Genomic DNA, 23781 nt, shown 5'->3' with positions numbered 1-23781 from the left:
AACTAAGCAAAGTTATTGTAATGCGCGAAAAAAAATCCAATTAAGACACACGTTTAATACAAAGGAAATATACCTGGGAGTTATAGGCTAACTATTATTATTATTATTATTATTATTATTATTATTATTATTATTATTATTATTATTATTATTATTATTGTTGTTGTTGTTGTTGTTGTTATTATTTAGTATGTCATTGTTAATAGGTTCTATTGCTCTTTATGGGGGGGGAGGATTGAAATTTTTGATAATATGTACAAAATATCAACTAAATAATGAAGTAACGCTTCCTGTTTCCAGTTCTAACCGCCAGCACTGTGCCCTCCTCATTTCTTCGCATTCACTCACAGTCTGTGTCATTCAAATTATGTGGTTTGTGAACTGAGATTATTTTTGCACTGTTTATGTAGCCTATAGACATTTTTTCACCACCATTTTTTCATATTTCTGACAACATTAGCTTTGGAATTCGTAGTTGAAAAAAAAAACCATTTTGAAAATAGATGGGGGAAAAAACTGTGTGAACGATGAGTGAAACATTTAAAACTTCAGCTAATTGAACTCTTTGCCCGGTGTGAAAGTTTTCCAAACTCTCAGCAGAGTCCCGCACACACGCCTCATTTCCATACCCAGGATCCCACGGCCGGACTCGCCCATGCTCCCACCTGATTGGCCGGCTTGTATCAACATAAGCCTTGCATATTTATCTCCCTCGCGGCTATTGGCCGTTGCCGCCGTCATTCTCGCGCGCGTCTCTGTATAAGGTCTCGCGCTCACCCAGGAGCTCGTGCAAACCTGAGATGAGGCTCACGCGGGGCTGTGCTGCGCCTGTCGCAACTCAACACTTTCCCCAAATTTAAGCACCCTTGTGATTATCGTTTCCTCCATGCCTTCTCATTCCTGGATGCACCGATCCATCCGCTTTTATTTAGGCTAGTTTATTTGTTTGTTTTATTTGTAGGGTTTATTTATTTTTAGTTTTTTTCATGAGCATGTGCTTAATTTTGCAAGGATTGCAAAGGTGCCACCGGGAGTGAGTTAGGCAATATGCGCCGCTGGGATATGGTTTTCAACCGAAAGGCTTATGGAATATAGCCTGATTTTCCACAACCTGTATGCCTTCTGGTCCAGCCCCGTGAAGAAGAAACTAATACTGCTCAGCATCATGTTTTTAATCTGGGTATACATGCTGTACTCATGCGTGGGCTACTGTTCCACCATGCCAAGTTTGGTCGTGGAGAGTTACCGGGGCAAGGAGACTGGTTCTGCGGTGGGCAAGAGGACAGAGAGCAGCAGGACGGGCCTGGTGTCCAGACTGCTGGCCAAACCGCAGCCCTGGGAGGATATAGAGAGTGACTATGAGGAGCCGTCCATCAGGACCGCTGCGTCCAGAGACCTGCTCAATAACGAGCTGGACTCTGACAGAGCCGAAGACTGGGACGAGATGCACGGGGAGCACCAAAGAGCCCCGGAGCCCAGCGCCATGTCCAGCTTCTCCAACGGCTCCGGGAGCAAGAAGCTGCCGCAGGCGATCATCATCGGGGTGAAGAAAGGAGGGACCCGGGCTCTGCTGGAGTTTCTCCGGGTCCATCCTGACATCAGAGCCGTGGGAGCGGAGCCTCACTTCTTCGACCGCAACTATGACAACGGGCTGGAGTGGTACAGGTAAAACTAATCACCGGGCGTTTGTTTATCTGGATGCAGGGCGAATACACTTTTCCGGGGGAAGAAACTGTACGAAAGAATTTGCAATGCAGTGCAGAACAGCGATGCTGAATTTATTTAGTAAGCCAGACAAACAAGGGTCGGAAAGGCTGTAGATTTGTGCGTCAGATTTAGAGGTTGCACACAATTTTTTGTAAGCTTGTTCATTTTTCAATCCAACAACATTTAAGTCATTTTTCTTTTTTAAACACAGCTTAATCTATTTACTCATAAATTGATTTATATGTCACTCATTTGGAGCCCACCAAAGCACACCAAATTCTAACAATTATCCAGCACGTTTTGAGTTTATTTCACAACTTAAACCTTTAAATAAACACACGGGTTGTTACCTCCGCTTTGTTCTGTATGTTTACGTCCTTTTGGATGTCGGCAGCACAGATTAGGCATTTTTAATTAACTGTTAATTTTGACGATTAATGGCTTGCTTTTTTCCCCTTCCATCGCGTGCGTAATTTTGTTTTGAAAGAATCGAAGAATTGAAAGCGCATTATGTAGCCTGATAGAGATTACGGTGAGATTGGCGTGTTTCTGCGATGTGCAGTGATCTCTGTTGGACACAGTGCAATATTGCACCTCCACGGGGATGCGTACTCAGGCTTGTATGTCAGATTCAAACCTACTTTTCCAGTTTCTTTGATTGAGTCGTGTTATTTTACGACCAAGGAGAGGTTTTAATTAAATTATTTCTCATTTATTACGTTTGTACGGGCTACAGTCAGGTCCTGACCGACCTTTCTCCTTCGCTTATAGTGAGCAAATACGGACAAATTTCAGACTACTCAGCTACAACGCCTTATGAAAAGAGTCTTGAAGCGCAATTCAAGAAAATCTGACCAACCTCACTGTGTTAAGACCCAGTTAAGAAAAAGGTAAAAAATCAGTTGATTTGTTAGATCAGGTTTGGAAAATTAAAAAATCTCAATATTATTACATGTTTGTCCCGTGGAATATTTTACCTAATAGTGTTTGTTGCTCTGAAAGGGGTTCAGCTATTGTTATGTCAATGGGCTTAATGCAAGTAAATGGCATGTAAAAGACAATGAAAGGATTCTTTATAGAACAAAAGCCATTTACCATCTTCAGAGGTCCAGTCTGAGATTATCCTGGTCACTTAAGTGTTAATATAAGGAGCTGAGGGACTATTGAGCTTAATGACCATACTTGGCAGGTCACAGCACAGACAGACTTAAAAATATATTCTAATACTAGTTTTACACATATTTTGTTTCGTTTTAGTTATATTTTACTTATCTTATTTTTATCAGTGCTCAGGTATTTTTTTAAGCTATTTTTAAAATGCAGGTAAAGTTCCAGCTGTTCATTTACCAATGGTCAACTGATTTTATTGATTTATTATCATTTACTAATTGATAAAATGACACCTACAGATACAATGTTATTGTTTACGTTATAATCACGCTTTCAAAAACATTTACCCAATGTGGTTAATTACCATCTTTATTTATTTATTTTTTGTATTTAAGTTTTGTATGAATATAAAAAAAGCAAAGTTCATCAAAAGATTTTACACTTTAAATTGTGATCACGTCTTTGTGATTTGTTTTTCATGTGCTCGCTTTGATAGAATCATTGATTTATTGCAGCCAGATTAACTGGTTTGGGAAGGCGGTTATTTAACTGACTTCCAGCGACTGCATGCCCAACTTTTCTTGTATGGGGAAATGTGAAAAAGTACAGTCAGCTTTTAGACTATGAAATTCAATACTTTTTCAAAACCATGTAAAGAAATCAGGACTCAAGGTTTTGTGATAGAATTTTATTATTTGTTGATTATTTTGCATTGGAAACACAAGCTATTCGACAGCACTGGAGCAGTGTACACTCCACATTATTTTTATGTGTTTTATTTTTTGTGATAAAGGCGTTTTATGCTTTGGAGGCACATCTAAACAGCGCTTATGTTAAACAAAAATCCATGAACTTTTTGTTCAAGTTCATTCAGATTGGTAACAGCAAAACCTGTTATGAAATACTTCTGTTAAAGAACTGCAGTGAGGAGTGAACATTACAGTGAAACAGCTGGTGTAAGCAGTCCCTGTAGTGAAAAAAAGGGTTTCTTTTTCGAGGGTGAGGATGGACAGAGAAGGGAAATTATACTTAATTCATTGCTGATCCCCCTCACTGTCCCATTAGAATAAAATACTGGAGACGATTTGGCAATTTGGGAGGGGAATACTGACATTTTCCAGACAGAAGCAAAATTGTGTGGCATTGAAATATTTTCTGTGGGAATGTGATCAGAGATCATGGTCATTTATGGAGACAGTTATGTGTGTATGTTTGTGTCTGAGTTGTGTAACGTACCTCTCATTGTTTGTTGATTTGCACAATCTCCCTGTCATGCACCATTGTAACTAGCTTGCACCATCCTCGCCTCCCCCAATGGGCACGCATTTAGCGTTGGAATTCCACCAAGTAAATGCAGCCGCAGAGAGAGATAGAGAGAGCAGAAAAGACTCGGGCAGGCAGCGGGAAGAGAAGTTTCAAAATGAAAGGAGGTGGAGATAACAAGTCCTTTTGTGGATTTCTGATGTTCTTTGACAGTTTTTAGTTGTGCCAAAGACAAACACATGATTCATGCTTTTGACCGAGGGGTCCTTGTATCAGGAGGTACACATTTTCGCAGTGAGGTCATGCATGAACTAGCCCCGACGAACACACACGCACACACACACAGAAAGAGTGACTCAGAATTAAGCAGGCCACTGTGACTGAATGTGAAGAGGAACATTGGTTCTTTATTTTCTATTTGCACCTGTTCCCTGGAGTAGTGTAAGCGAAACCGGTGTTATCTGATAATAATTTTAAAAACATGTATGCTTCTCTATAGCACACACATTAATGGCATAATTGCAGTAAGGTCATTCATAAAATAAAAAACTAATAGCTCCCAAAGAATAAGCACAGGGAAAACAGTGCAAGTGCTTTTTTTAAATTAACCACTTTCATTTTTGTGTGATTTTTCACAGACTGGTGTAGAACAAAGATAATTAGCAAGCAAACGTTTGTAACTGTGTTTCACTTGATGGAATAAAACAATCAGAGAGAAGTGACAGGAACGCTCATAAAAAGTTGGAGTGGTTTGGCTTTTTTGAGAGTTTATAGAAGTTTGTATTGAAGTTTTTAAGAAACTGCGAATAGCTTAAATCAGTTTTTTCCCTCAGTTTGTATGATCTTGTATGTCACCTTGAAACATGCTCTAACTCATGCACATTAGCTGAAGGCCTCTCTCCTTCCACACCGACTTTGTTTTCTTCAACTTGCAGTATTTTATTTATTCCTAACGCTTGTTGACTACAGTCCTCATCCCGCCCTGTCAGTCTGTGGTGCATATTGCTCTCTTCATATCCCATTTAGCCGTATTTGCTATGAAGGGGCTTTGATATGTAATTACTGTGCTGTGGTTTTGCTGTCGTGTCGCGGGCTCTGGTCTTAGCTCACTGTCAGGCCCAGGCACTGTTGACGCTGTCGCTCCTCCCTCGGAGTGGCTTTAGCATTAAACGAGAAGCTGTACACATGTCGGGCAGGGTGCAGTAACATAGTTTACGGCCATATAGTGGTATGTGTCATAGGTTTTCATATTGTGGTGTTAACTTGTGCTATTACTAAGCTCGTTTTAATTAGAACCTATCAGAGGCTGTCAGCTGTTTGTTCTCCGCATGAGAATTTTTAAAAAGGTTTGCTTCTGGTTGTGAGTTTAAAGAAGTGGTGTGTCGAAGTAAAGTAATATAACAGTTGGATCGCACACTTCATGTGATTTGCAATCAAAGGTGATTCCAGTTCTGTAGAGATTGTTCTGTCTGAATGGGTGCCTTCCCTGAGCAGGATGTCTCGCTGGTCAACCTTTGTATCGAGTCTGTGATAAAACACCGTGGAGGTAAACGGACTTAAAAAGCAGTGTCAGTAAAAGCTACTTACAGCACCACAAAAGGACAAGTGGAGCATTGTTGAAAGGGGAACTTCCTTTAAAAAAAATGAAAAGAAACCAAGTTCCTCTATCAGACTTAGGATGCTTGCGGAAGTCTGCACTGTTTGAAAGCCGTTATTTATCTCTACCCCCACTGCTAGTTCTTGAGGTGGAGTCAGACTGCATCTCTTGACCATGTCAGAGACGGTTCTGGATGGGTGCACGTCCTTTATCTGCTCGCCACAGGGGAGCTCCTATTTCCATGTAGGTGACCCATCCACTTTCTGTTGCCACTGACCTCACCCTCCTTTCTTCCTCTGAATGGCCAAAAGGGCCACCTGGTTCTATAGAGCATCATTTGACCAACAAAACATCGAGTGCTAATGTTTGCATACACGGGATGTTTTAAGGAAAGTCAGTGGGTACGTGGAAGTGTTGTTCATTCAATACATACAGCGTTATTGTAATAGGCTCAGCTGTGAAACCACAAATAATCTTCAGTTGATGTCACAGAAGACTGAAACTGTCAGACATCATACACAAATGTCTCCATGGCCTGACCCCTCTGGGATAGCCAGTATTGATTGGTCAGGCTTGATTGGAGGTAATGTGTAGAGGTGGGTTAAGAGCCTTTGACTGAGGTCAGACCCACGTCTGCTTGCTGACAGGGTCTGTGTGTTGACCATCTGCAGAGCTACAGAAAGCTGCTGGAAGCTACAAGCCCCACAGGGGATCTTACAACGCTTCATAAACAATCGCACGACAGCAGAAAACCTACTGAGTTATGTACAGGAAGACTTAAAAAAAACATTATTTTTAAACTGTGTTTGATAAAAATCAAGTACTGAAAGTTTAAGTGGCTCTCATTCAGATGGAGCTGCAGTAAAGACAATGCCAGATTCATGATTAGATACTTTGGCCCTCTGATTGTTTCCTGATTCCTGGAACTCCACAGTTCCTCTGGGAATGAGCGCCCGGCCAGCCAACCGTACAGCTGACAGCAGGTTCACATCCTCTGCTCAAATCCTCAATAGCAGTGGCCAACGTGAAAACAAGCAGTTTGAAACTGTGCCTCCGTGTAGGGCTGAACGATTATGGAAAATAATCTAATTGCGATTTTTTTGCCCCAATATTGCGATTGCGATGCGATATGCGATTATTTTTTAAGGTCTTTGTCTTCTGTATTATTAAACAAAGACAAGCAATACATCATATAGTATGGCCAATACTATATTACATTAATTTTAAACTGTTCTTTCCTGGAAGACAGACCTCTGTTATGATGACATGAGGTGATGCATGAATTGATGACTGACATTTTTATTTAACTTCTTCAATCACAACAGTATATTTGAACATACACAATAGTTTATTTTTAGCTTACAAACATCTGAGCATAAAGTGCTGACAAGGAACCCTGGTGTAAACATTAAAATGAAAGTCGGTACAATGTGCAGATTGCAGAAATATACATAAAAAAAATCAGTGGCTTTACCACACTCAGTTTTTCGACATCTGTGAACTACTAGACAGTCATTCAATTAAAAAATAATATTAAATAAATAAAACTAATAAATAAAAAATACACACATCTTACTGATCTCTGCAGTCAGTAACATTACACATAAAGTGCAAACATAATAGCAATTGTATAAACACACACACAAACACGCCTTTAAAATTTAAAGAATCAGAAGGCTAGTTCTGATTAGCGTCACCGCTGTCTCGGTGGAGTTTAATAAACTCGGCCGTCTGCTTCTTGCTATCTAAAATATAACCAGACACTGGTGTAAATTCTCGACTGTCTCATACTTCTGTTTAATAAGTTTTCTGTTTGACGTTTAGTCAGCTGTGTGAAAACCAAGGAGGAACCCACCCGGGGGATTAATAAAGTTTTATTTTATCTAATCTAATAACTTTAATCTCAGCCAAACCGATTTACTCACGAACAAACAAAACACTGAAAAAAGCCCAACAATAACATTTTTAGGTTGTCTAAGTGACTTATATATTACGTTTAACGCGAGCAGCGAAACTCCGCGGTGATCTGAAAATGATGTGCCGGGAGTTGTGCCGTTCTCGGCCGCATCAGTAACCCTCGAGCTCCCGGCTAGCTGTCGAGCTGGTGGGTAGCAGACGCCTCTGAAAACGTCAAAGCACTTTTGCAAATATGGGATATCTTGATAAACCGAGCAGATATTTGATGTTTACACAACTACTTTCTCGCCTGAAAATATGTTAAAAGTTTATTTTGTGACCCAGAAAGATTAGTATGAGTAATTTTAAAACTTAGTAGCGGCCGCCATTGCTGGAAACTGGAGTTTGGCTGGGCCGCGCTATGAATTCTGGGATATGGTAGTAATTTGGACAGCCTTCGGCACGTCGCTGTGACGTAATCGGTCTACAAATGCGGCCTCAGGAGGATGCAGCCCATGAATTTGGACATGTCCAGAGTATAATCGCAGCCTTTGCGGTTGGAAAATTGCACTTGATCATGTCGCGATATTATCGCAAATGCGATATATCGTTCAGCCCTACCTCCGTGTTGGCTAAACTTCCACCTTCAGTTCCCATATGGGTGGATTATTCGTCAGTGGCACCCTGTTTCTCATCGGTGCCTCCCAGTTCTTCCCCCAAACATCATCCTCAAATCTCTTCCTTCTTTTCCAGTTTTCCAGCTGCGCACTTGTGTTGCTGATGTGCAAGAATGGTGTCACATGTCATACTTGGTTTTTACATTTCTGGGTGGGGCTCACTGCAGGCCTCGATGACCAGCTGTGACCCACTACCAGAGAAGGCTTTGGTCAGTGTAGAGGGGCGAGGGAAGCCCTCTCCTCTTTGCCTAAGCTGGCGTAGCCCGGTCAAGAATACAGAGTGACCTTGGGGGAGGTGGAGAAGCAGGGAAAAAAGGCAGCTTTTATCCCCAAATTACAACCGGTTAATAGTGAAAGGGGAGACCTGTGGAGAAGGGAGTGGCAGCGCTGTGCCGTGGTGGTTTGCATCCCCCATCCTTCTCCTGTTGGTGTGCAGAGAACACTAGCCACACCAGTGAAGACAATATAGCTGCAACAGACAGCAACCTCCTGCTGAATCAGAGGATAAAAGAGGAGGCTGACAGGAAGTTGCTGTCAACATTTGACTCAAATGGATGATGCAAAGAATAAGAAGACAAAGTCATTCAAACAAACACAAATAAACCCACACAAACACATTTTTAAAAGACACATTTTGTGGCATTGTTTTTTTTTTTTGCAGTTCTGTATAAAAGGAAGGTTGGATTGGGGGCTATGTTGGAGTGACTTAGGGATTGCAGTGCATGTAGTAACATCTGTGTAAGTCAGGACTGGCGCTGCTTTGTTAGATGTCAAACTCCTCTGGTTACACAATGCCAGCGTGCTATGCAAAATCACACACCGGGGCGGCATTACACTGGCTTGTGTCAGTGTAAATAAACAATGGCATCATAAAAAGAGGCTTGAATGGCATTGATGTAAAATCTCTCTGTTTATAATGCCAAAGTAATTCAAGCCCACCAACAATAAAATGCAAAGAATTCAAATGAAGTGGTCTTGGAGCAAGGAGAAAGGAAGCTTAGGATGGAGAAAGCGGTATACAAACCCTCCCTCTGTGTTACGTGTGAATTAGACCCTTTTTAACGAGGTGATAATTTGGATGTTGTTTTACATGTCAGAACAGAACCAGACATCCTCCCTCCAGAGTTAATGGTCAGTCATTGCTGCTAAATAAACACTTTCTGGCACATTAAAAAGGTTCCCCTGGAGGCTGCTGGAGACAGACACCCGTATACCATTTTGTTAATTATTTACTGTTACTCTTCTAAAGGTAGGTTAATCAGGTGAGTCTTATGTCCTTTCCAAAGGAAAGGAAAAGTAATTTAGGAGTGGGAGGAACGGAAAAAAACTGATGACGGTAGACCTTTACAGCTTCACTTGTCCCAGGTATTAAGTCCCAGAGGTAGCCATTAGGGTGTTGGAGAGCGAGCCTGCCTGTGGGAGAAAGGAGGACACGCTTTCTCTCTTACACTCACTCACACACACACACACACACACACACACACACACACACACACACACACACACACACACACACACACACAGAAAGAGAATGCAAGGAAGGTCTCTCGAGGTTTCCATTAGCCTGGCAGTAAAAGAGCAGAGCTCATTAGAAACCTCGAGCTGTCTCCCTCCACCTTGGCTGCTCGACACTAGTCACTCTCTCCATTTAGATGTACTCCCAGTGCTGTTGGGCTCTCGTAAGAGCTGTAAGAACACTTCAGCTCACCTCTAAGACAACCTGGCCAAACTCTACTCAATGCCAATTATTTTTCCACCACGTGCAGTTTTTCTCTTCCTTGTTTAACTGATCTAAAGCTGAAAACTGCACTCAGTTACTTTAGAAGCAAAAACTACTCCTCCATTATCTGTAAGTTATATTAATATTACTGTAGCGGTTATGTGCTAATTTAACACCAAAACACCCAACAGGAAGTCAGATATTAAGATCTTAGTGAAGTTTATTTATGAAAGGTGGACTAAATTTTATTTGCTGAAAAAAAGATGAAAAGCCTGATGATTTCTATCTTTGTGTGAAGAGTGCCATCGAAATAAGACTAAAGATAGTTTCCAAATCGGAAAATTTAGAGCATTCTGTGTTTTGGCATGTCTGTTAAATTATGGATGTGCGCTGGCATTTGGAAGCCAGAAATACATCAAAGTGAGCTTATCACGAATGTGTTTAATCGCAACATTCTTTTTTTTCCTCCTAAATACTGCAAAATTATTAATTGCGTTGCTATTTTTAGACCCTGGCAGCACTGGAAGCACTTGCAGAATTCAGGAAGGTGACTTGACATGTAACATGTTTATTTACTAAAACCACGGTATTTCTCTAACCCTAGCAAAGCATAACACATAACCACCAGTTGGAATCTGGATGGAAACCCTGCTCTTCTGTGTACTGAGAGCTCTGTTTGCCCACCTCCTTAGCGAAAAATGCCTCTGAATGGAATTTATAGCAAACAATGCAGCAAAACATAACTTAGTTCTATAAAGCTGAAGACAGAGTTATTGCTTGGAGATGTTATTGTATATTTATATAAAAAAATCTATCCTTTCAGACCAAGGAAAAGAGAGAGATTAAAGGATAAAAACTGCTTCTGCCACTGTTTCCATCTCGGAAAGGAGTAGGTTAATTGTCATGCTATCCCTACTCAGTATAGCTAATTATATGTTTGCTTGGGAGGCAGGCTGTCTTTAGGAATTTGTAAACCATTAACCTGCAGCAACAGCTGCAGTGTGAGTAATAGAAGCAAAATGATAGAGCCCAAACACACGCAGAGATGGTTTTGGGCTTGGTGAGTGACATACAGTAGAGAGGAAATCCCCTCTTTCTTGCACACACACTTTGTAGTTCACCTGTCTTCAAAAAGGTGTGCAGGCAGTTACGGATGACAGCCAATTCAAACAGGATGCAAAGTAGCTTGCTCGCTCCCTCTGTCTCTCTGTGTGTGACTGAGTGTGCGCCTAGGGAGTGGGGGTGGTGGCATGTAAGTTCTTCTTGAGTCTGTTTCATCTTTTATTCATCTCTGCTGTAGCTAGATCAAGGAGTCATGTGCCTCTTGGTGCATGTCAAGCGTCAGGAAAGCAGTCAGAATGGCTGATTCTGACTGCACACCCACACATCAACACCCAGATATGCTTAGACACACACAGAGTAGGCAAACACTTGCTCCTATACACAAACCGAGTCTTCACCTGCAGCTCCCCGTTGTTGTTTGCCCCGTTGTTTTTTCTTTTACGGTTCACTGGTTTATTTCATCCCAGCTGTCATCCAGTCGCACCCTGATACTGATGGAGTGGTGGAATGCGTGGCTAGCTCCGGGGTAACACCTTCAGCAAACACCCCAAGCAAACACATTAATTAAAGAGGATTACTAGTGCTAAACAAATTTTGGCTAGTATCACAAAGTGGAGGCTTTCACAGCGTGTCCGTCTGATGGCTGACGCACACGCAGCGAGTAGCTTGATCGCTGTGGTGGTGTCAGGTGAATCATCTTGTATCACATGTCAAACAAAGTGATGAGATGTAGTCTTAAGTGATGCTTAGATGATGGGATCTTTCACTTCTTTAAGGTTGGCCAATTAAAGCTTTTTACTTTTTTTCTTCTTGGCCGATGCTTTTAAAAGCCCGAAGGAGGAAAAATAGGACAGCACTTGCGAAGAGTTGCACATTCAAAACGGGAGGAGTTACTGCTACTTTCTTCTCCCCGCCATGCCTTTCACCAACTCCTCTGTTTTATTTATGCCACATGGTGGGCTCCCTCGCTTCGCTGCAGGGTTATTAACACTCAGTAATTCTAGGCAGCCGCCTATGGCCACAGGCCGGTGTGGTTCCAGGCCTGAATAATCTCTGCGGCTCCACACATTCCAGTGTTGTTTTCCGAAGGTGCCAGATAGCAACAAATGCACTTGAAAACAGATTTTCCGAATAGGAAAACTTATAGTTAGTTTTAAAATTGAATAATTTGTGCTTGTCACGCCTCTGCAACGCTACCCATCATAAGGTAACCACGACAGCATCAGAGAAGAATGTCTCAACCTCACTTAAGTATTTTCAGGACATTACAGAGGGGGGTAAACATGAAGCCCATGGCATTATATGTGGTGGTTTGTTCTCTATTTATTAATTCTGCTTTACTTGTGTCTGATGTTGCCTCCAAAACCAGGCTGGGTATGAGCCCAAACGAGTGTGCATGGTCTGCAAACCGCAAGGCCTGACTCCCCTTCTTTCCCACTTTCTGTCTTTCCCTCTCTTGTCGATTCACATTGTCTCTGTCATTCACGCTCCCACTCCTACACACTGTTTTACACACACATTCCTTCTGTAAGAGGCGCTAAAATGAAGAGGAAAAAAAAAAGCTCCACATCAGTGAAGTGCAACTCCCTGACTTCAGCTTAAAATGATGGATGGACGGGTTGCGACGGTTGGGTTAACTGTTTTGTTTACTTGGAGGGTCAGGATATTCCCAGGCTGCTTTGACATAGCGCAATGTCTTGATGGAGTTCAGGGCCTAGGAGTTACATTTATCAACCAAATCAGGACTTCAAGCCCAGAATTTCTGTGTCAAAGTGTCACAGAGCTCTGACCAGTTTGTCCTCTGCAATCTGTGCTGCTCTGAGAAAGATTAAAATGCTAGCGAATAATTACACCCTGACCTTTTAGACCCGGCTGTGGAATCTTTGGCTATTTCCTTTTTGTCCTTCCTTCCGTTCTTGATAAGACCTTGTTAGCAGAAATGCTGTGATAAATGTTCTAGGTATGACCTTGAGTCAAGACCATTGACTCAAGGTACTTAGTATGTCTCACCAACATACTATTGTTGGTGAGACGGTGGGACTTTCTAAACAGAATCGCTTTTTAGTAGAGGAACAGAGATAGGGGTGGGAAGTGGTCTGCAGTAACTCCATTAATACTGACAGGCACTCTTGACAACAGCATTCCCAGCAATTCGGAGGAGGAATTTTGCTTTCAAGCAGCACTCCTCCTTTTAGCTGCAAGATATGCCCCATCCCATGCAGGGTCCTGCTCTCAAGGTCTGAGTGTGTGATACTAGGCTAGCCTGCATTATTAATCCCTTTAGCAGACAGAAGATTTGGAGGGGCTTCCACTCAGCCACCTTCTCTTTACAGTGAAACCATTATGCACTGAAGCCAGGCTGTTAATTTGAGGCTGTAGCATGACTTTGGTGTGTGTGAAATGTACATGCACATATGGAGACTTACTCAATAGTATGGCCAAAGGAATGTATAGTTTTTGGGGTTCCCAAAGATATATCACCATCAAACTGTAAGATAAAGATGCACACAGACACCTTTCAGCCTATACTCCTGCAAGATCTCATCTTTAAGCAGGGGTGTCTGGCTCTTCTCAGCCAGGAAATGAGCTGTCAAAAAGCTCTAAGTGACCACATACTAACACCTGGACTCCTCTTCGAGTGCTTGAAAGAGAGACCAGATGAAGCTTCTGCGACTCCATTCAGAGCACTCCTCCCTCTCTGCATTGGAGTGGCCATAAACCATCTTCTTTATTCTTTTAATTTACAGCCAAAGCCATGCTCTGTGGTAAATATAATGTCAGACTCCAGGCACTGTGGAGCGTATTTCAAAATGTCTGGCTTCTGTATGTACTTAAATGCTACTTTGAAAATATTCCGTGAACCAGCAGAGCCGTGCATGCTTGCCTCCCTCAGTAGCATCTGTAGTGCGCATGTCGTGTAAACATGTTGCTTACTGCTGTTTCATAGCATGCAGGCTACTATGAACAAAACCCTCATCCATGAATTCTTTCATATGCGTTCGTGATGCACATGAAATGTCCTGCATTTCCAAATCAGGCTCAAATGCTTGTTGTCTCCTGGGTTGAAAAGATGGAAATAGGAACACTTTGGACTGTGAATGAACAAATGGCTTTCGAGATCCTTATCATCAAGTAAGGAATAAAGATGTGTCTTTGTATTTCCTGAAAATGCTTGTACGTTCAGCGCATTGGTTCATGAGAGGGTCTCGGAAGGAGGCCCTTGGAAAAGAAAGGGAGCCTTTCAGTACCTCTTCCCTCATTTCCTCCCTCTCCTGCTTTATACTCGTGAAGTGTCACTTTGCTATCGGACTTCAAGGCCTGATTGCCAAGGGTCGAGTGAACCTTCTTAGATCACTGGAAAAGAGACCGGAGTGAATGTAAAGAAAACTCAGCACAAAGTTAAGTGCTTGATTCCTCTGAAGTGCCCGATTTGTTTGATTTTCTTACACTAGTGTATGCTGACAGGTTAATTGAGCCTGTACATAAACATGCTTAGAGCACTGTACAGTGTATACTGTTGTATACTGTTGTTGTGGGTGTTGTTACCTCCCATGGGACGGTAATACTCACTCCAGGGTATTCAAGCCATAGAAATCAGAGTGCATTAGCTTTAAATGCCCACGCGAGTAAAGCCACACCCTCCCTTTTTATGGTCGATACAGAATGCCCTCCGATTTGTCTGTATTCAAATAAACAAACCCTAATTTGAGATTCAAATGCTTTCAACATCCAGACATGTGAGATAATTGAAAACCTTTTGTATCAAATATAAAATCGACAGACGCACGCCAAATAGCTTTTTTCCTTTTGTCTTTGAGCAAACCAGTCATTTTGTCAGGGATGCTGTGAAACAGACAGCTCAGTGGCAGCCCGTTATCATTGAATCAAATGTGACAGGAGGGAGGCAGAAACATCAGATCGAAATAACCCTCATTCTGAGCTCTGATGGGATGAGGGCTCTTTAAAGCGCAGGCCAAAGGGCCGCTCCGCTGGCCCTTCTTTGATGCTGTCATGTGACAGCGGCTTCTGCTTTCTGTCTTATCACTGTTTTTAGCTTACCTGTCAACTTGGAATTATTCTTAATGGAAAACGATGTCCACACACACACACACACACACATAAGTATATATATGTATATAACAATTTCAAAAGTGCCACCAAGCAAAGAATTCTTTGTGATATACTATATGAGGTCCAATAAGTTATTTGGAGTGTTATTGTTTCCTATAAAAGACAAGAGTTGCTTTTATCTAAAGGGGACAGGGTGATGTTTGCAGGGCAATTTTGGCACACGTTTCACTTAAGAGCTCTCCAAACAGCTTCTCTTGAGGTTGAGAAGGATGGCGAAGTGCTCCACTCAGGCCCCAGTAAGCACCCACCCTCCACTTTCTGCCCCCTCTCTACCCTGCCCCCATCCCCGCCCCTGTGCCCTGACCACTGCCCTGCTCACCCCTCCGCTCAGGGACAAAGGCTCACTTTCAAAGAAAAGGAGGAAAAAAGAGGAGCCCGGTGTCACAGAATTGCCTGTTTGCTGACGGAATCTTTAAAAGCAGCACCTCATAAATCAAAAGAGAGCATAATAGGCATTGTTTTTCCAAGAGCTACTTGTCCCACTTAAATTCCCCTCCTTTTCTCTCTTTTCTCCTTTCCTGCCTTTTCCCCTCCGGCTTCTTTGGCAGAGAGAGTGGGCAAAGTCTGAGGTGGAGATTTTTTATTAGGGGGGCCCTCTTCTTGTGGATTTGGCGCCTTTTAGGGGTTTCCTCGCCACTTTCTGACCATCCCCTAGTTTTATGCTCCTTCAACCCCCAACACTTGATTTTTTTTTAGGATTCCCTGAGCTTGGATCAGCATAATCTATCACTATGCACATTGTAACTCAGGCCTCCTCCCTATCTCCATGCCACATTGTCGTGTTGAAATCGGATTAGCTCGGGAGCCATTTGCCTCTTCTGTTTGGCTCTGAACTCTTTTTGTATGTTAGCACAAGGAATGACAAAAAGCTTGCAGGCAGTATCACCATTGTGCATCGAGAGAATGAAGAATGGCATGCAGTTTGACTCAAGCATGTTTGGTTTATACTCCTTGAGGAGATTCAAGAGGTGCTTTTCAAAAACGTAGCGTGTGTTCATGTGCTGTTTGCATTTATACATCCAGAAATGGCTTGCTGGCGTGCACGTTCTGATTTCAACAGGCTATTAATGTTTGGAAATAAGCTCGCTTTTCCCTCTCGTTTGCTCCGTTCACTCGACTGATGTGTCAGTAATCAAGATGATATCATCATAATTAGATCACAAGCACTGCATTAAGATTACACAAATGCCAACAACATTTCCATGAGACATTTTAGTGATTACCCAACATTACCCTGGGTATTTTTTTTCCCCTCCCCACTTTTCAACCTCGTGCGCACTGATATGTGCATTGACGACAGAGAGCTGATGTTACATGAATTAACCACGAGCTAAATGGACATGAACTAGATTCCAGCCTTTAGAGTATATTCCTGAGGAGCAGATGGAGGTCTGGGAACGAATCAAGCATTACAAATATCTAAATGTACAGAATGTCTTCAGCCTTTGTCACCTGTAAACATATTGTGTAGGATTACAAAGTGTTTGAATGGGATCTGCTACCATAGTACTGTCTACACAATGGGCTATTAGTGTTCTGGCCTTAACAACAAAGGCGAGCTTCAGGCTACAACAGCCTAACAGGAACCTTATCTGTGAGAGTGTTTTCCCTGATAGATCAATGCCCTCAGTTATCTCTCCCTTCCTTTGAATGATTTCAACTGCTTTTTCTTCATTCTTTGTTGGGATGTTTTATGTCTTGAATTTCAGCCCATTTTGTGTGTGTGTAACAGTCCTTTGAATCCTTTCCATCCAGCAAAAAACAGAAACATATTTGATCTCACGTACATTACACAGGCTACTTTTTCTCCCGGTCTGGGGGCCAAACAGCGAAAAGCGATCCACATCCCAATGTCAGTCAAACCGCTCTTATCGCCTCCACCATAATCTAGACTCTGAGTTTGGCCACTAGTTCTGAAATCCGATGCGGAGAGAGCAGAGTGCGTTCACTTTTCCTTCAAAACCAGTTGTTCCCATGTACCTCTTGATTATATGTCTGCATGTAACATATATGTTTAAAGCCCATTTGCCAGTTTTCGCACAAAACCAAAGCCATTCTTGTCAAAAAAAACCTTTCTGAAACAAACATCATCATCTTTCTGTGGTGCTGCATTTACTGGGGGTCCAGTAGGGTGGTAGAGAACCGTGGCCATCTATACCTGAATCAGCAAGGCAAATTTTTTGTGCCTGTTTGCTCCATTGGGCATATCAAGAGATTTTGATTAAATGTGACCACTTTGAAACATATCCAGCAGTGAGGTTTGGGGAAAAGCAACTCAGGGAAGACACATCAGATAATGGAATCTGCACATGCTGTGAGTTAATTTGGAAAGAAAATACACTGTAAGGCTCATCAGAATTATTCACAATGAAATGAAATGAAATCTTGCCCCTTCTAGGTGATCTGGGTGTTGCATTTGTCTTCTCAACCATGCAAGTCTGTGCAAGGCTTAGAAAACCTAATATGGTTAACGAGAGGATTGGTCACATTTAGAAATTCCTCTAGTTGTTTGATTCTGGAGTAAATAAAGGTTTTCTGTTTTTTCTCAGAAGTGAGATATCTCATGAGTGAGTGAGCTTGTTGATGTTGGAGAGCTGCCTGCACTAATAGGTTTTCAAGCCCTATAATAAGGCTTTACAGGCTTAGTGAGTCATTGATTGCAGAGCACAGTACACTCCATCAACTTGATTACATTATGCAAGAACTTACTGCATCTTACCCTTCTCCTAACCTTCTTTTTGGGCCTGCTTTCTTTTTTCTCTGCAGGGAGCTGATGCCCAAGACCCTGGAGGGCCAAATCACAATGGAGAAAACTCCCAGCTACTTTGTGACCAGGGAAGCTCCTGCCCGAATCTCCGCCATGTCCCGGAACACCAAGCTGATCGTCGTAGTGAGGGATCCTGTCACTAGAGCTATCTCCGACTACACACAGACACTGTCTAAGAAGCCTGACATTCCCTCGTTTGAGAGCCTCACCTTTAAAAACAGGACTACAGGGCTCATTGACACGTCATGGAGCGCCATCCAGATTGGCATCTACGCCAAGCACCTGGACAACTGGCTGCAGTACTTCCCCATGGAGCAGATCCTGTTTGTGAGCGGCGAGCGTTTGATCAGCGACCCAGCTGGAGAGCTGGGCCGTGTGCAAGACTTTCTCGGGCTCAAGAGGATCATCACAGACAAACATTTTTATTTCAACCAGACCAAGGGATTCCCGTGCCTGAAGAAAGCAGAAGGCAGCAGCAAGCCCCACTGCCTTGGAAAAACCAAAGGGCGAACCCATCCAAACATTGACCCTGAGGTGGTGCAGAGACTACGAGACTTCTACAGGCCCTTCAACATGAAGTTCTACCAGATGACAGGACATAACTTTGGCTGGGATTGATGTGAAAATGACTTTTTTTTTTTAATTTTTTGAGAAGTTGTCTTTTTTCCTCTGTAATTCAAAGGCAAGATGTGGAGATATTGTTATGTATATGTAAAATGTACAGAAAATCTATTTTATAATAATTTATTTTTATTTCTAAGCAATTAATTCACTAAGCTGCCTAACCATATTTGTACATAACATCTGACCCACGTGTTGTTTTTAACATTCCTCGTTTTTATTTTGAATTCTCATGCTCCTCCCTTGTGGTCCTGTAAACTCAGTGGATTTACTGGTGCTTCATAATGCAGATAATCAGCGAAGATTGAAGCAGAAACTAGGGCGGAAAGTGTAGAGGCACCATATTACGGGTACAGAGTGCTCACAGAGAAGTGGAGAATCTTCATGTATACTTACATCACACACTTTACCTTCATCCTCTTCATACCCTTTCTCAAAGCCATTCTTTTTTAAGGTGTTTCACATCCTTCTAGGTTTTTCATGGTGCAATTTTCCTGCTCTGTCATTGACCCTAAGCAGCACATCTCTTGTCCCATTCCACTCAATAACAGGTAGATCAATAGACCTAATTGATACTCATCGTGTCACTCATGCTTAAAGTATACAGCTGCCCTTTCATTCTCAGTGCTCCTGCTGCCTGCTCTAATGAATGGCCCATCCATCAAATGTTAAATCCTATCCCGGACCACATAAGGGCCCATGTTAACGTTATGCTAATCAAGTAAAGGTAACTGGCAGATCGATCGAGCCTCTGCTCTCTAGCTCCACATTTGAAGTAGTGTTGGCTGGTAGCCAGGCTTTTGCCCTATCTACTCAGTTCAAAGGTCACACAAAGTCTCAATCAAATTTCCTTGAGAGGCATTTGATTTGTTGAGGAAAAGAGGAGTTGGTGCACAGCGGGTCACAGGGACAGCGCGTCCTATTTTCTTTTCTTCTTCTTTGCGTGAGGTAGCAGAGGCATATCTGCCTGAAATCGAACATAAAGATAGAAAAGATGACAGAGAGACGACGGCAAGGTTTCGCCTCACTGAAATGGCACTTCTTCAAACAGAAGTCCACCAGGCCCCATCTTAGATCCCAGACTAAACAGATCAAAGGAACAGGAAAGGTTTTTGTGAAGCACTCATAGCACAGCAAGAATTGCCTCAGGCAGGGTTTCGGTGTCTAACCTCTTGTGTCATCAGAAAACCTCATGTGCCATCATCCATGGCCGTTATACTTTATGCCTTATTCACTCTTCTCAAGTCTCATCTCTTCAATCTTAACACTCGTTGCCAAAAAAAACTTCATGTCGATATCATGTTTCACACGGCTTAGTCGCGATCTGCTTTTGTCCCCGGCATTGCTTCTTAGTTTTTGTCTTTCTACTTGAATTCTTGATATGCAAGAGTGAGAAAATGTGTGGTGATCATCTTTGAAGTGATGTCTTTGCAGCGGATGGTGCACCATCATAAGGGCACGGGGCTGCTTTCACGCTATGCTACGCTACGCTGTGCTATACTAAGCTATGCATGCTCGGTGTGGCATCAGTTATGAAAATGCAGGCATGATGGAAATTAATTATTAGCGCCCAGAGAAGGGTTTTAATGCGTTTATGCAGAGCTCAGACTGAATGTAGACAACCTATCCACACAAGAAAACTCATTCAAGTCAGACTGCCATTTAGTGAAAAGTCAAATCTGATTGTCCTTATTAAAATAAGAAAATGTTGTGCCTCTTCAACTGTTGGATCCAACACAGTTAGCCTGCTTGCGTTAAAACAGGCAACCACTTATTCTGCTATTTCTCTTATTTTCCATTTGAAACCAGCTACCTGGTTTCACCTCAAACCAATGGTTGCTAGCAGGGGTGATTGAGGCTTGCTTTTATTCTGCCTGAGCGATGGTACTCCTAGTGAGAACGTGTTTGAAGAAAGCCTTCATTGCCTCTTCTCTCCTTAGTGCAATGTTTGATTATTAAAAGCATTTATGGTGACCTCTTTCAGCAAGCTGTCACGTTGTTGAAGAAAAGTCGGACATTTTCCTGTAAGCTGATGGGAGTACTGCATTTGACTTCTGTTCATTTTTACTGAGGGGATATCTGAAAAAAAAAAGAAACAAGAAAAAAATAAAATAAAACCCTTGCACCCATGGGTTTACTCCCATGTTGCTGCATCTGTTATGGTTGAGTTTTATTCAGCCTGTTTTCAGATCTAAAAATGTTAGAAATGTTTGTCTTATCCACATATTATATGTATTTAGTCTAGCAGATCTGTATGTACAAAAATGAAAAAGACATGTAAATCAAGTATTTTGTGGTATGTACATCAAAGGAATTAATTTTACACAATGCAAGAGCAACATGGAGCAGATGTTTCTAGATGATTAAATACTGAACATTCATAATATTTCTTTGTATGAAGAAATAAATAAAAAAATATATATTTTACCAAATCTTCTGGTGCTTGACTTGTATCCTTGATTCTATTCGAGGACTACACCATCTGCATACAGTACTCTCATGAATACTGCATATTCTATTACATACTACATCTTTTCCATCAAGTGGTTTTATCTGTGTATATAGTTTTAAATAGAGTAATTCACCAAGCTATGTTATTTGTTTAGTATTTTCAGTGGCATGAGGTCAGACAAGACAAGCAAAGTGGAAAAGAAATTAGGAAAACAGCATCAAAAAAGGCATAGTAGGTACACTAAAACAGATTTTATGGTTAAATGTCCTTTTAAAGTTTAACTGCTTTATTTTTACAGTTTCTTTTTCACGAGTCAGCTTCAGCCAGTCATGATATGTTCTAAGTATATGGCTTAGCTAGCTACACTTGTGAAAACTCAAAGTCAACTTTGTTGTCAGTTCTGTAATATGTAACTTACACAGGATTGTAATGTCGTTTCCATGTGCAACTAGAACGAATAAAAAAAATAAGAAAACAGAGCACTGCAAGAATATGAGGTATAGCTATAAGAGATCAACACATGAATATGAATTACACAAAATATATTAAAGCCTCTTTATTAAATTATTGCTGTCTATGTATAAAAATTGGAGGTGTACAGGCATGCTCAAAGTTACATTCATTACTGCAATTCTTTGTATAGAAATACAGAGTATAAATGAAATGGTTTCTTTGTTTAGAATGGCCTGACTATGTGATGGCATTCATAAGAAGTTATTTCCTGTACAGCCGCAAACACAACACACTGCCTGCTATTACTATACAGCAATGTAAACAACCTGCAGATGCTCTTCAGTTCTTTGTGTAAGATGTTCTTGAGAATATTTTAAACAAACTGCGCGGGGATAAATCCAGGCATTTTAAGATGTAGTGAGGACAAGCCTCCTGGTGTGACTCCTACTTTATATTCTTCAAATTCTTCAAAATAAAGTCTGTAGTGCATATTTAGAGTAACCACACATACCAGATTTTTAAAAGAATATTCACATCTGTTCAGCTTTACTTTATGTGGTGAAAGGAGATATTTCATATTTGCAGTTTCTGTGAACTGACCCTTTAATTTAATGGCGCCACTTTGAGTTTTGGTACCCCACAACAACTGCCAGCAGACATCAGGTGGCCATTTTCTAAAAAGTATATGAAACACACTTTTAATAATGCAGGACTTTATTATCAAGCTATTCCCCTAACAGTTCAATTATGCCGCTTCATGGAGAGTTTGTGGAAGGAATGAGCACATTTGTTAGTTACTGGCTTTCTTGGGCTTCCATATAGATCGGCTTTGGACCGGAAGTAGCTGTTGTCCGGTCATAATATTGCAGCTTTGGATCAGGATGCAAAAATGCGTAATTTGCTGAAAAGTCAAAGACCGATGCTTCACGTCTCTTAGGTAGGTCATTCATGCATGTTTCTAGTTGAACGAGTTTCGCTACCGCATGGATGCAATGCGTGGATGTTGTTTGTGGATTCTTTTTAGCTTACGGCAATGTCGTTTTAAATAGACTAAACAGAATAGACGTCTACAATTGCACTCAGCTCTTTGGCATTTTACCGAAATGTAAACGTTTGATGAGAAACTCACTTTATCTTGTCCCGTGCATGGTAGATATAAACTAAACGTAACACAAATAGTGTTAAACTCCAGTGGCATTACTTTATTATTCTTCATTCGTGTTAGATGCTTAATTGTAAACTCTGGGCTTGTCCTCTACTTCTTATCAGCACTTTGTTTGCTTCAGACAATTATACTTATGAATGTAAAATACAGAAAAACTGCTGCTGCTCTTATACTTCATAGAATGGAAGGTCCGCCTGTCTATGTGGAATACATATCATATTCCAGTGTTTTAGTGATGGCAAGCCTTATGATTAAGAGATAAAGTAGATGGTAAATTACCTGCACTTTTACAGTTCTGTACCTTCTAACCTGCCAAGCTCTCTGTAATGTTTTTCATTCACTCATTTACACACGTGCAAAAAAAAGGTGCTGCCCTGCAATCAGGAGCTACTTGGGGTGAGGTGTCTAGGCCAAAAACACTATTGCACGTGCAGAGGTTACAGATTTAACCACTAACTTTCTCTCACGCATCAGATATGAAGGCAGGAAAACATCTGTACCACAGTACATACCCCTAATGCTTTCAGTAGATTCTGTATTCAAACTAGTTTTGTCAGGGAGCTTATAACTGTCTTCATTCTCTGCTGTGTGCTTGCTTTGTATTTTTTGTTCCGTGTATTCATATATCAATTACTTTATAATTTTATTTACTTAATCGCCCATGTTTAAATATGAATTTAAGCCTAATAGGAGTACAAAGTACATCAAAATCCTAGTTACATTTCAGTGCACAGCATGGGCAAGGGCTGTTTCTTAGTGCCTTTTAATTCTTATTTACTCTTCCTATAAAACACACAAAAACTGAAATAAGAACTTATCAAATTCACTGATTGCATTTGGTGTGAGACACAGTGTTGTAGGATGATTTTCTGTGAAAGGGGTGGGAAAGTGGGGTAGGGTGGATGCGGGGAGTGGGGCATCCTGGCAAATTCTTTCTTTTTCTGTTTCCTTCTCAGCGTGGTGCTGTGGTTATAGAAGTGGGGGGCATGTGTGGTTTCATGTGACCCATAGCTGTGTGGGAGGTTTGGCTGCTGGTAGCGGTGGGTCTGCTTGCCTTATCGGAAATGCCCTTTCTCCCTACCCACACCCTCACTCCCTGTAAAAGCAGGCAGTGTTTCCTCACGGCTCATAATGAGATATACCTCCAGGGCAGTTTATTT

At 41.6% G+C, this 23781-nt stretch overlaps 1 protein-coding gene across 1 annotated transcript; it reads left to right on the top strand.

The window, feature by feature from the left end:
• Positions 1-785: 785 nt before the first annotated feature.
• Positions 786-20983, top strand: hs3st3b1b (heparan sulfate (glucosamine) 3-O-sulfotransferase 3B1b). Its single transcript, XM_085416891.1, has 2 exons — positions 786-1665; positions 17930-20983. Exons 1-2 carry the CDS (start codon positions 1085-1087, stop codon positions 18546-18548), a joined length of 1200 nt encoding a protein of 399 aa, XP_085273017.1. The 5' UTR covers positions 786-1084; the 3' UTR covers positions 18549-20983.
• Positions 20984-23781: the final 2798 nt, after the last annotated feature.

This window comes from Rhamphochromis longiceps, linkage group LG8 (genome assembly GCF_057381845.1).
Source record: "Rhamphochromis longiceps isolate RC_006_pf linkage group LG8, R_longiceps_female_GT1.1, whole genome shotgun sequence".
In the NCBI taxonomy this organism is placed as follows: domain Eukaryota; kingdom Metazoa; phylum Chordata; class Actinopteri; order Cichliformes; family Cichlidae; genus Rhamphochromis; species Rhamphochromis longiceps.
The sequence above is the reverse complement of the archived record's forward strand: the minus strand, read 5'-3'. Positions and strand labels throughout refer to the sequence as shown.

Excerpts from the sequence above, each read along its gene's own strand:
- hs3st3b1b (XM_085416891.1), top strand. The coding sequence starts at position 1,085 with ATGGAATATAGCCTGATTTTCCACAACCTGTATGCCTTCTGGTCCAGC. Across the intron at positions 1,666-17,929 it reads AACGGGCTGGAGTGGTACAG|GGAGCTGATGCCCAAGACCC; the intron begins GTAAAACTAATC and ends TTTTCTCTGCAG.